This window comes from Schistocerca cancellata, chromosome 2 (assembly GCF_023864275.1).
Source record: "Schistocerca cancellata isolate TAMUIC-IGC-003103 chromosome 2, iqSchCanc2.1, whole genome shotgun sequence".
In the NCBI taxonomy this organism is placed as follows: Eukaryota; Metazoa; Arthropoda; class Insecta; order Orthoptera; family Acrididae; genus Schistocerca; species Schistocerca cancellata.
The window spans coordinates 945,052,686-945,067,186 of NC_064627.1; the positions used below are offsets into that span (position 1 = coordinate 945,052,686).

A 14,501-nucleotide genomic window follows, 5' to 3' on the forward strand; every position below is an offset into this window, starting at 1 on the left:
TTTCACAATATATATAAATGACCTAGTAGATAGTGTCGGAAGTTCCATGCGGCTTTTCGCGGATGATGCTGTAGTATACAGAGAAGTTGCAGCATTAGAAAATTGTAGCGAAATGCAGGAAGATCTGCAGCGGATAGGCACTTGGTGCAGGGAGTGGCAACTGACCCTTAACATAGACAAATGTAATGTATTGCGAATACATAGAAAGAAGGATCCTTTATTGTATGATTATATGATAGCGGAACAAACACTGGTAGCAGTTACTTCTGTAAAATATCTGGGAGTATGCGTGCGGAACGATTTGAAGTGGAATGATCATATAAAATTAATTGTTGGTAAGGCGGGTACCAGGTTGAGATTCATTGGGAGAGTCCTTAGAAAATGTAGTCCATCAACAAAGGAGGTGGCTTGCAAAACACTCGTTCGACCTATACTTGAGTATTGCTCATCAGTGTGGGATCCGTACCAGATCGGGTTGATGGAGGAGATAGAGAAGATCCAAAGAAGAGCGGCGCGTTTCGTCACAGGGTTATTTGGTAACCGTGATAGCGTTACGGAGATGTTTAACAAACTCAAGTGGCAGACCCTGCAAGAGAGGCGCTCTGCATCGCGGTGTAGATTGCTCGCCAGGTTTCGAGAGGGTGCGTTTCTGGATGAGGTATCGAATATATTGCTTCCCCCTACTTATACCTCCCGAGGAGATCACGAATGTAAAATTAGAGAGATTAGAGCGCGCACAGAGGCTTTCAGACAGTCGTTCTTCCCGCGAACCATACGCGACTGGAACAGGAAAGGGAGATAATGACAGTGGCACGTAAAGTGCCCTCCGCCACACACCGTTGGGTGGCTTGCGGAGTATAAATGTAGATGTAGAAATGTAGATGTAGATGATGTGACTTACCAAATGAAAGTGCTGGCAGGACCACGCACCCGCACATCGAGCTAACGTTACGCAACAGTTTCTTCGTGATAACAACTTTGAAGTGATTCCTCATGCTCCCTACTCACCTGACCTGGCTCCTAGTGACTTTTGGCTTTTTCCAACAATGAAAGACACTCTCCGTGGCCGCACATTCACCAGCTGTGCTGCTATTGCCTCAGCGATTTTCCAGTGGTCAAAACAGACTCCTAAAGAAGCCTTCGCCGCTGCCATGGAATTATGGCATCAGCGTTGTGAAAAACGTGTACGTCTGCAGGGCGATTACGTCGAGAAGTAACGCCAGTTTCATCGATTTCGGGTGATTAGTTAATTAGAAAAAAAATCGGAGGCCTTAGAACTTGAATGCACCTCGTATATTGAGGAGTCATCCTTCATGATACACTGCATCATTGTGGGCTACTTAGTATCCCTACGTGTGATTTTTTCATGGCAGTACACGATATATGATGCATTCACATATGAATGTTTGCATCATGAACAGTTTCCTTGTGGGTGGCTTTCATATGTTCTATATATGTGGGTCCTACATTCGGTTTATACCATGTCTTGGATGTTCATTTTATAGATATGACATAGTGTATGCCCCTCATCTGTGTACAACTAAGCATTTTATGCTTCGACATGACACATAGGTCATGTTCCTTCTTTTTACTTGTTTGTGAGGTATTGTTTCCTTCCATTCATCACCTTTTACAGTTATTTTGTCTTACAGTAAGTTTTTTCAGGGTTGTGCAGATAATGTGTGTCAGACTTTCCAATAAAAATCATGAATAGTATTTAAAGAAGTTTTAATAGATAGTATAATTGTACAATGTATTGAGTGAAAATTCGTGATAGTATATTTTAGATATGTGACAATGGATATATCTGTTCTTTCTATCAAATGTTCGGTTTAAATTCATTAGTAGAGTCTTGCCATTGTTTCTCATTCTGTTTTACTCTGTTTCTATGTAACTTGATTGATAAGTTGATAATGCTATCTTTAATGTTTTATGCATACAGGCCTGAAGATGACGCACTGAAGCGTTGAAACTGGTAGCGACAAAATAAAATCTGTAGGTGTTTTTATTTGTTACAAAAGAGGTATATGACTGACTCAACAACAACAAATTACACCACATAGGACAGACATTAGAGAGCTAAGTGTCTGTCGTATGTGGTGTAATCTGCTGTTATTAAGTCAGCCGTATACCACTTTAATTACTGCAAGGGTAGTTTCTGTGCATGGGCTATTGCCAGTATTTGTCACACTTACAGCAATGTTGGTTTGAAAATGGACACAGATGTCCTAAATTAGTCACCATCTAGAAATAAAAAATAGATACTTCTCAAAGAAACTTATGATGAAACTACAAACATTTATTTCAATTTTCAGTTTCCCTGATCGGTGAACGCCCTGTGCCAGGTTATTTCTCAGGGTTTGTCAGACGTCACGTGAATCCTGAACGCTACCTAATGTACGTGTAACAGAATGTGAGGCTGTCCAGTCAGGGAAGACATTATTGCAATGGTACAATGGAGTCCCACCACCAGTACACAGCACATTAGCTATCAGCTCGGTATTCCACAAACTTGAGTGTGGCATACATTACATTCCGAGGGCTTGTACTCATACCATCTGCATCTGCATCCAGGTGACGCAGTAAGCAGACAATAATTTTGTGAATGGTTGGCTGTACACAGAGATGTGCAGTACACTTCATTTACGTATGAGGCTACAACTGTACACAGTGGTATCATGAACACCCACAATTCTCGTACATGGACAGTGGAGATCCCACATGACACTAGGGATCAAAATTCCAAGTTAGATTCTCAGTGAACATCTGGTGTGGTATGATTGATGATCTGGTGATGGGGGCTTTGTTCCTGCCAAATCACGTGAGAGTTGCAGTGTACTCACATTTCCTGAGAGAAGACCTACATGCACTTTTCGAATATGTGACATCAGAGCAATGACAGCAAACATACCTGCAACATGACGGATCACCAGTTTACTGTACCAGACAAGTATGCCAGTATCTGAATAACACATTTCCTTAATGGTGGATTTGCCATGGTAGACCCATTAACTGGCCTGCCAGATCACCCAACCTAACTCCATCAGACTGCTGTTTATGGGACTGTGTAAAGGAGGATACGTACACTACAAAGGTGGATATATATGGAAAACTTGTCACTCACATCACTGCTGCTGTTGCCGGCATTAAAGACCATTGAGGTGATGTTTGATGTGCAACACAACACCCCCTCCAACATATTTACAAGTGCGTTGAGATGGGTGAGGGACCTTTCAGCACCTCATGTAGGATGATCAAGTCATCTGTCCCACCATTATTCTGTCCACCACACTGCCTACACAGAATTTCGGTAAATAATATTCACACTCATCTTCATCATTCATGGATGTGTGTAGTCTTCAACCCGCCCCAGTTCTGTAATGATCGAAAATTGAACATATGTACATGGATTTTTTTCGGTTTATTTTCACGTGTAGAATCAGCTCACAAATTACATGACATTCCTCTTGAATCACCCTGTATAAATAACCATACCGTTACTACTAGTAGTCTAAAAACTGTACTGTTGGTAATAAAGTTTAGTGAAATAGTGTTTATGTAAAAGTTTGGAGCTATCACATATTTAAGGTTCATATTTCACATATGGAACAGAAAACCGAAAAAAAGGTATTTAATAAGTGGAATTATAGCAAGTGGAGCTATTCCATCTTGCTTTATTTCAATGTTCATGCTGCAGCTTCACTGGCTGCATGTTTCCAACCCATCATTCATGCCAGAGAGTTGTTGCCTGTCCTGCCCTGTCTTTTCCATCAGGCAACATCAGTTGTTGTAATATTCACTTATAATCAAATATTAATTTCTGATACGTGCTATTTTAGACCCTGAAAATTATCATACAGGTAAATTTCATTCAAGATGCTCCTAAATACTAACTACTTGAATCCATAATAAAATTGTGTAATTGTCGATAATATGGTTAAAACAGTAACATATAACGGGTTAAAGCTGATTGTAGTTGAGGAATATAAAATAGCTATTCAGTTTTTGGCCTACCTGTGCACATATCATACAAAAGTATGCAGTAATATTTGATGGCCTTTTGACTGTGGAAGAGGGCATGTAATAATGCTTATGGGTGCCATTTCCTCAACCAGTTCCATGAATGAATATCTGTCTGTGTGTGACCCTTCTTCTCAGAATTATTTAATAGCTATTGAACAGGCAACCTTCTGTAAGATGGTTAAGTGAACATTCTCTCTAAAAGCACTATTTCAGGGAGACTGTCTTTTTCATTTTTATGAGTGATATAGTACCCTAGTAAACTGTCCTGCAGAATTTTACATAGTTTGTTCCTCATTAAGCCTTTCTGCAACACAGCGATCGGAACTCAAGTAAGGCTTCTGAATCTAATTTCTTATGAGAAACTGCCTTGGATACTACATTAAAAGGATGGGAAAGCATGTGCTCGTAAGGCACTGTGTAGTGCTGTAGTTGCAGGTTGTAAGGAACAGATAAAGTAGGTATTCTTGCTCCAATGTTGTAAAGATATTGTGCAATCTCAGCTCAATTTTGGATAAAAATTTTGACTGCTTGGTGCTCCGCAGCTGTCATATATTTGTTAAAACATGTCTTCCGTACTCCATGAACTGCACCAGAATTGTTTTATTTGTCAAAACTGGTTTTCAGGTTTATAACCCATCAAAAGTGGCATATTTATACACTTCTATAGCAATGAAATGCTTGTTATTTAATACAACAGGACCTGAAATATGTCTTATATCAGAGCACCCAGTTTGTCATGTATGTTCCTGCTGTCAAATTTTGGGCAGTGACAATTCTTGATAATGTTTTGACATAATTGTCATACACAGTTCCATATTTACTCTACTTGACAGTTACGTCAAACATTAATGAGCATTGTCACTGCCTAAAATTGGGTAGCAGTAACATACATGATGAACTGGGTACTATGTTACAGTACATATTCTGTTGTGTTAACTGACAAGCATGTCATTGAGACAGATGAGGGGTTACAAAACCAAAAACCGTTTTTGGCAAATAAAATATTTCTAATGAAGCTTGTGGTGTATAGATGATGTCTTTTAATCAATTGCAGGTATTCATTGTGATTAGTAAGGTGTACTTTTTAGTCAGTTAGGAGATCAGTCTAGGTATAATTTCCTCTAAAATCCAGTTTATACCCAGCCTCTATGCCAATGTCAGTGAATCCCTTTACACAAAACTGCATTTGTTATCGAAGGATAAAGTCATTTATCACTCAGGTCACTTAGTGAGAAACCAGAATTATTCTAAATTTACTGCAGGTTGAACTCATGGCTATGTTGTTGTTGTTGTGGTCTTCAGTCCTGAGACTGGTTTGATGCAGCTCTCCATGCTACTCTATCCTCTGCAAGCTTCTACATCTCCCAGTACCTACTGCAGTTTACATCCTTCTGAATCTACTTAGTGTATCCATCTCTTGGTCTCCCTCTACGATTTGTAGCCTCCACACTGCCCTCCAATACTAAATTTGTGATCCCTTGATGCCTCAGAACATGTCCTACCAACTGATCCCTTCTTCTAGTCAAGTTGTGCCACAAACTTCTCCCCAATCCTATTCAATACCTCCTCATTAGTTCCATGATCTACCCACCTAATCTTCAGCATTCTTCTATAGCACCACATTTCGAAAGCTTCTATCCTCTTCTTGTCCAAACTATTTATCGTCCATGTTTCACTTCCATACGTGGCTACACTCCATACAAATACATTCAGAAACGACTTCCCGATACTTAAATCTATACTCGATGTTAACAAATTTCTCTTCTTCAGAAATGCTTTCCTTGCCATTGCCAGTCTGCATTTTATATCCTCTCTACTTCGACCATTATCAGTTATTTTGCTCCCCAAATAGCAAAACTCATCTACTACTTTAAGTGTCTCATTTCTTAATCTAATTCCCTCAGCATCACCCGACTTAATACGACTACATTCCATTATCCTCATCTTGCTTTTGTTGATGAGCATCTTATATCCTCCTTTCAAGACACTGTTCATTCCATTCAACTGCTCTTCCAAGTCCTTTGCCGTCTCTGACAGAATTACAATGTCATCGGCGAACCTCAAAGTTTTTATTTCTTCTCCATGGATTTTAATACCTACTCCGAATTTTTCTTTTGTTTCCTTTACTGCTTGCTCAATATACAGATTGAATAACGTCGGGGATAGGCTACAACCCTGTCTTACTCCCTTCCCAAACACTGCTTCCCTTTCATGTCCCTCGACTCATAACTGCCATCTGGTTTCTGTACAAATTGTAAATAGCCTTTCGCTCCCTGTATTTTACCCCTGCCACCTTTAGAATTTGAAAGAGAGTATTCCAGTCAACATTGTCAAAAGCTTTCTCTAAGTCTACAAATGCTAGAAACGTAGGTTTGCCTTTCCTTAATCTTTCTTCTAAGATAAGTCGTAAGGTCAGTATTGCCTCACCTGTTCCAACATTTCTACGGAATCCAAACTGATCATCCCAGAGGTCAGCTTCTACTAGTTTTTCCATTCGTCTGTAAAGAATTCGTGTTAGTACTTTGCAGCTGTGGCTTATTAAACTGATTGTTCGGTAATTTTCACATCTGTCAACACCTGCTTTCTTTGGGATTGGAATTATTATATTCTTCTTGAAGTCTGAGGGTATTTCGCCTGTTTCATACATCTTGCTCACCAGATGGTAGAGTTTTGTCAGGACTGGCTCTCCCAAGGCCGTCAGTAGTTCCAATGGAATGTTGTCTACTTCGGGGGCCTTGTTTCGACTGAGGTCTTTCAGTGCTCTGTCAAACTCTTCACGCAGTATCGTATCTCCCATTTCATCTTCATCTACATCCTCTTCCATTTCCATAATATTGTCCTCAAGTACATCACCCTTGTATAGACCCTCTATATACTCCTTCCACCTTTCTGCTTTCCCTTCTTTGCTTAGAACTGGGTTTCCATCTGAGCTCTTTATGTTCATACAAGTGGTTCTCTTCTCTCCAAAGGTCTCTTTAATTTTCCTGTAGGCTGTATCTATCTTACCCTAGTGAGATAAGCCTCTATATCCTTACATTTGTCCTCTAGCCATCCCTGCTTAGCCATTTTGCACTTCCTGTCGATCTCATTTTTGAGACGTTTGTATTCCTTTTTGCCTGCTTCATTTACTGCATTTTTATATTTTCTCCTTTCATCAATTAAATTCAATATTTCTTCTGTTACCCAAGGATTTCTACTAGCCCTCGTCTTTTTACCTACTTGATCCTCTGCTGCCTTCACTACTTCATCCCTCAAAGCTACCCATTCTTCTTCTACTGTATTTCTTCCCCCCGTTCCTGTCAATTGTTCCCTTATGCTCTCCCTGAAACTCTGTACAACTTCTGGTTCTTTCAGTTTATCCAGGTCCCATCTCCTTAAATTCCCACCTTTTTGCAGTTTCTTCAGTTTTAATCTACAGTTCATAACCAATAGATTGTGGTCAGAGTCCACATCTGCCCCTGGAAATGTCTTACAATTTAAAACTTGGTTCCTAAATCTCTGTCTTACCATTATATAATCTATCTGATACCTTTTAGTATCTCCAGGGTTCTTCCATGTATACAACCTTCTATCATGATTCCTAAACCAAGTGTTAGCTATTATTAAGTTGTGCTCTGTGCAAAATTCTACCAGGCGGCTTCCTCTTTCATTTCTTATCCCCAATCCATATTCACCTACTACGTTTTCTTCTCTCCCTTTTCCTACACTCGAATTCCAGTCACCCATGACTATTAAATTTTCGTTTCCCTTCACTATCTGAATAATTTCTTTTATTTCATCATACATTTCTTCAATTTCTTCGTCATCTGCAGAGCTAGTTGGCATATAAACTTGTGCTACTGTAGTAGGTGTGGGCTTCGTATCTATCTTGGCCACAATAATGCGTTCACTATGCTGTTTGTAGTAGCTTACCCGCATTCCTATTTTCCTATTCATTATTAAACCTACTCCTGCATTACCCCTATTTGACTTTGTGTTTATAACCCTGTAGTCACCTGACCAGAAGTCTTGTTCCTCCTGCCACCGAACTTCAGTAATTCCCACTATATCTAACTTTAAGCTATCCATTTCCCTTTTTAAATTTTCTAACCTACCTGCCCGATTAAGGGATCTGACATTCCACGCTCCGATACGTAGAACGCCAGTTCTCTTTCTCCTGATAACGACATCCTCTTGAGTAGTCCCCGCCCGGAGATCCGAATGGGGGACTATTTTATCTCCGGAATATTTTACCCAAGAGGACGCCATCATCATTTAATCATACAGTAAAGCTGCATGCCCTCGGGAAAAATTACAGCCGTAGTTTCCCCTTGCTTTCAGCCGTTCGCAGTACCAGCACAGCAAGGCCGTTTTGGTTATTGTTACAAGGCCAGATCAGTCAATCATCCAAACTGTTGCCCCTGCAACTACTGAAAAGGCTGCTGCCCCTCTTCAGGAACCACACGTTTGTCTGGCCTCTCAACAGATACCCCTCCGTTTGGTTGTACCTACGGTACGGCTATCTGTATCACTGAGGCACGCAAGCCTCCCCACCAACGGCAAGGTCCATGGTTCATGGGGGGAGGCTCATGGCTATATAATATTGAAATAACCATCGCAGCTAAGACGCAGTGTGCCTGAGCAATTCTAAATGAATGATCTATTTTGTCTGCTGTGTGTGTTTCCCCGATTGTGCCCTTATCATTCCAAATTAATTTACTGTGGAGTGTACAAAATGATAGACCATCTTGAGGATTCTGAAGCAGTGTAGGTTCATTATGCAATGAAAACCAATTCTGCACTGGCTTCAAGCTGTACAAGGAACACTGTTAGCAGAGAAATAAATCCAGGATGTCCTTTCTTGCCTACAGGGCAAGGAAATGAAATAATAATTAGTAATTATGAAAGAATGGAAATGTGTCACTCTTTCCTCATTCTCCATTCATGCTTTATCTAACACTTCTCCTCTTCCTTCTACCTGCCTTTCCACTTTCTCATACTTACCTGCACCACTCACCCTTCCTTTCCACTCTCTCACACTTACCTGGACCACTGACCTCTTCCTTTCCAATTTCTCACACTTTTCCACCCTCCTCACTCCCCATTTCCACTTTCTTATACTTTTCCACCCCCTTCACCATGTCTTTTCACTTTCTCACATGTCACTACACCCCCAACCCCAATCTCCATCCTCTTCCACTTCCTCTCATTTCTCCACCCTCTCATCCTCCCTTTCCACTTCGCACTGTGTCATGTTAATCACATTGTAGTCTCTTGTTCCTCCATCACCTCTCACACTCCCTTTTCAATATCCCCTGAATCTTACCTCTCACTCTCCTTTCACATTACTCCTTGTACAAGATGCGTTGTTCTCTCTTGTTATTGATCCCTCTACATCTTTTATCGCTCTACCTTTTGATTTTCCTTGTACCTCATTTATTATATCTCTTTCCATTATGTGTTGAACATCAGTTATCACTCACTCTTCTAATTTTTTCTCTACTGCACCTCTCACTCTCCCTAGTAACTCATCTCTCACTCAACCATTCTCAGTATTCTGATGTCTTACCAATACACTTTTCTACAGTTCCTCATACCTCACCTCTCACTCTACCTTCCTACTTTTGTTTAAACATTTCCACCAACTCTGCTGTTCTCCCATTCCTCAAACTTCACTCTTGTTCTCTGCTCTTATTATTCTTCACACATGGTACCCTTTTATTCCTACATATTGTTTTTCACACGTTGGATTCCTCTCAGCTGTCCAATTGCTTATCACATGTTGCAACCCACTCTCTGCTCCAGCTGTCACAAGTATTCTCATTGTTCTCGACACCTCACTGACCATTCACTGTTCCTGCTCTACCTTACAGCTCGTTACTCTGTCTCCAATGCCATTGTACCCCCACCATCATGCCAAGTCCCCATTTCTACATCTCACAACTTAACCTCCATTTCAAATTCCCTACACTACACTCTTACTTTAATCACCATTGCTTACACATCAGTCTTCATTCTTGTGTTTCATTATTCATGAAAACTCTCTCCTATTTCACATTCCCATTGTTCTTTGTGCTTCATCCTTCTGTCATTTACCCCTATTCTTCATTCTTAACCCCTCTTTTGTCTTCAGCTGTTTCTTGTACAACACTCCCTCTCACCTTGCTTCATTTTATGCTTCACTTTTCTTTGTTCCAGATCTGAGCAATTTGTCTCATTCTTCCTACCATTTGTCCTCACACCACTGATCTTTTTCTCCCTGCCATATATTCCTTCTGTCCTGTGGCTTACTCTTCTTTTACTCACCATACACTCTGTGCCCTTCACCTTCATATTCTCTCTCCTCTGTAAACTATCAATTCTTCCATCTTTGTCATACCTTTGCATTACCTTCCCTCCCAGTTTTGCTGTTACCATTTTGCTGGGTGGTGTAGTATCCAGTTGTCTGAGACATTGTGTTGCTGTCTTGGCTTCTGTTATTTCCAGGTTCATTCATTACTCATCTTGTCCTTTTTGTATCTTAATTTTTCATCCATTTTTTCTCTAGAGATTCTTATTCTTTCTCCATACTTGTGTAGTTAGTATTCTTGTGTGTTCCATCAACTTTCTGATTACTTTATATGGACATCTTAATATGTTCCTAAGTTTGCAATCTGATGTAATTTTTTTTTTTCTAGGAGCGGTACGAAGAAATGTCACCACCAAAATTTTTGTATGGATCTCATTATTCTGCTCCTGGGTTTGTCCTGTTTTATTTAGTGAGAAAATTTCCACATTACATGTTGTGCTTGCAGAATGGTCGATTTGATCATCCTGACAGAATGTTCAACAGGTATGTTATATATATAATGCTGCAGGAGCACCTTTATATGAGTATATATATAATACATATGGGGGGGGGGGGAGACAGCATGCATTTGCACATGCAGTGTGCAATGAGAGGGGGAGAGTGAGTGTGGTGATTGTTTTATATGTGAAAATGTGAGATGGTTTATTATTATTAGTGCTTGAAATGAATATTATGTGTTTCTATTTTCAGTGTACCTGATGTTTGGAAGAATGTCATGACAAATATGTCAGATTTCAAGGAATTAATCCCAGCATTTTATGACACAGAGCAAGGAGGTGATTTTCTTGTGAATGGTTTTGGAATTAACTTCGGATATCGTCATGATGGTCAAAAAGTTGGTGATGTTCATCTTCCACCATGGGCAAATGGTAGATCCAGAGTTAAAGCTACTGAATGATTCATTTACTGAGATAATAATCTTTATAATTTTCACCTGTGCTGTGGGCTGTAATACATCAATTAATAGGATCTGCTCTTTAGGTCCACAACACTTTGTAATGAAGATGAGAGAAGCTCTGGAGTCAGAATATGTGTCAAGAAACTTACACCATTGGATTGATTTGATATTTGGCTACAGGCAGACTGGCATAGAAGCAGAGAAAGCAAATAACTGTGAGTCATTTGTAGACTTATTGTCTGTACACTTATACATTTAATGGTCATAGCATTATGACCACTTCACCAAACTGTAAACTCAACTTCATATAGTCATGTGATGTTTGTAACAACTCATGTGTGGCTTAATAGCAAATATCAACAGTGCTATCCAATTAATGGGCAGTGGGTGTTTGAACAAAATGCAGAATGGTGAATATTTATTGATGTTTGATAAAGGATAATTTTGAGCGTTTATGTGGGTGATACCTCAGTCTCACAGGTAATTGCACTTATTGGTAAGGGAAACAATGCAAAATTAACACAGCTGCCAAAGTCAGCTAAAGATAACCACCTACAATGGATTGATAAATGAAGCAAGTGCAGGGTTCAGTGATAGGTATACACCAACATACATCACAGTGTGAAGCATGGTTACATACAAATATGGTATCCATAAAGGAATGAACAAATTGTTTTTGTTTCCATGAGTTGTGTGCATCCAACAGTATTGCATTTTTTCTGAATGCCAATTGACATCTTAAAATACAGAAACACACACAACCAATGCAAGCTTACTATATAGGAGTAATAGGAAGATCATACCATAGAGATCCATGTACTATCAGAAATTATGTCTTCGGAACAAATCTGGTGGTTAGGAATAAAATATGTCACCAGTACAGTGGTCTGTCAGCTATCACAGCTTTCAAACAGTTTGTTTTAAATTTCTGATGAACTGTTTTTAGCTAGTGATATCTTGTATAAAATTAGAATGAGAGAAGGCACTTTTGTCTCTGGGGAGTCTGTTACAACAAGATGGTAAGCTCCCGCCTTCCTCTGACCTTTGAACTGACTTCTCCAGCTAGTTATAGGGGATCTACAGTTTAATGTGAACTCTGAACCGTAGTTCACCTTTACATTTTAACATTAATATATTGTTGCCAAGGGTGAAAGAAATTGTAAGTTACAGAAAAAAGTCCTAGGACTGACTGGGAATCAGCCCTGGACCTCTACATTTGGTATCAAAACAGGCAGCAAATAACTTTGAATTTTTATGTTTGAATTCAGCTTTAATTAGTATTCTGGGATTGTGTTTGTAGATATTTGTGTGACAAGACAGTTTCTCAGCAGACTGCATGCTTTTACTGTGGTTTGTTCAAGACCACCAGTTAACACATGTACTTCCATTGGTTTTGGATTTAAAATCAGATGACTGTACTATTTTGAAGACAATACTTTTCTGTCAATATTACTCATAATTATTTATAATTGTAATATTCTGATTGTTGTATTTTAGGTGTATTACAGTAATGGCACTGTGCTTCAAACTGCAGAAAAAAATCGTATAATCACTTAGCCAATGAATGTACATGATTTTAGTATGTACAAGGGGTATTCAGAAAATAAGTTCTGATTGGCTGCGAAATGGAAACCACTGTGAAAATCAAAAATATTTTATTTGCAATAGATAGCTACAACTTCCAGCTACTTATCTACATATCACTGCACCAACGTAGACATTTTACATAGCGTTGTACCAACTTTCCAAAACCCTTGTCATAGAAGGCAGTTGCCACTTGTTACCTGCCAATTCTCTGTGCCCACTGTCTGCGCCAAAATGTTGTTGTTATAGTCAGTGGTTCATGTGAGCAGAGATGGAACTCAGAGGGAGTCAATTACGGGTAGTATTGTGGGTGATCAGACACATCCCATTGAAAATGCTGCAGGAGCATCTTCATTGCCTATCCAGAATGCAGCTAAGAATTGTCTATAAGAAGGAAATGCATGACAGTTATGTGCGCTGCATAGCTTCGGGAGAAATTTCTCACTAGACCCTCTTACCTGGTGGGAGACGCTGTTTTCTAGGCATCTTTACATGCTCATTGTGCATTCAAAATTGAAAAGAGTGATGTGATGGGTTGATGGGCATATTAGAGACACTGCTTGACACATCTGTGCAAAGCTTTATGGGATTTTCACATTGGTTTCCATTTCGTGACTGATCGGACCTTATTTTCTGAATAGCCCTCGTATTACAATAAATGAAATTATAGCATGGATTTAGAACAGGCAACCACTCACAGAGAGATGAGACATGGATGTTGCATAGGCAAATAAAGGTATCTGATATCAAATAACCACTGGCTTTTGATCCTTCCTACTTTTTCTTACTTTTAGGTGCAGTTACCTGTTCTCATTTCTTTAATAGTTTAAATATGTACAAAACAAAACAACTTCACAGTTAATATGTCTGTTATTTGCAGTGTTTTACTATCTGTGCTATGAAGGCGCTGTTGATTTGGATTCCATCAAAGACATAAATCAGAGACATGCATTAGAAGTACAAATAATGGAATTTGGTCAGATTCCTAAGCAAGTTTTTTCCCTGCCACATCCACAGCGAATTACTGGTATTTCCACCAACCATCAAAGGGAACGGAGGTATTTTTCTAATTTAAACTTTATTTTTCTGCATTTTATTGATGAGATATCATCTCGGTTGCAGGAATGTGGATGCAAACAACAAATACAGCAATAAAATGTAGTTATGATACATTTATTCATGCTAGAATGTAACAGACAGACATATTAAACAATCAGAGATACTTATTATGACTATATCATGGAAAGTATAGATTACTACTCACTGTATAGTGGAGATGTTGAGTAACACACAGGCACAATAAAAAAAACTGCTAAACAAGTAAGCTTGCAGCCAAAAGGCCTTCTGAATTGGACAGCATACATACACATTTGTGTAAATGCAACTCACAGGTGACCATTGTTTCTGGCTGCCAAGGCCAGACTGCGAGCAACAGCGCATGATAGAAGAAGCAATCTGGGTGATGAGGATGAGGAGGTGGCTTGGGAGTGGATGGGGAGGGATAAGAGGGTAGGAGTGAAGGATGTTAAAATGGTACTTGTGGGAGCATACAGGGACAAGGTGAGGAGAGGGCAGGACAGCTAGGTGCAGTCAGGAGGTTAGATGAATGGTGGGAGTGGAAAAGCAGAGAAGCAAAAAGACTGTGGGTGCATTGGTGGAATAGAAGGC

At 39.6% G+C, this 14,501-nt stretch overlaps 1 protein-coding gene across 1 annotated transcript in view; it reads left to right on the plus strand.

Annotated features, from left to right (window-relative positions):
• LOC126160029 (protein FAN-like) overlaps window positions 1–14,501 on the plus strand; it is a 174,942-nt gene that overhangs the window by 76,552 nt on the left and 83,889 nt on the right. The window contains exons 9-13 of the mRNA XM_049916839.1: window positions 10,680–10,834; window positions 11,042–11,220; window positions 11,333–11,464; window positions 13,714–13,891; window positions 14,051–14,079. Of these exons, the coding sequence (XP_049772796.1) occupies window positions 10,680–10,834; window positions 11,042–11,220; window positions 11,333–11,464; window positions 13,714–13,891; window positions 14,051–14,079 (673 nt within the window). The remainder of the gene's footprint in view (window positions 1–10,679; window positions 10,835–11,041; window positions 11,221–11,332; window positions 11,465–13,713; window positions 13,892–14,050; window positions 14,080–14,501) is intronic.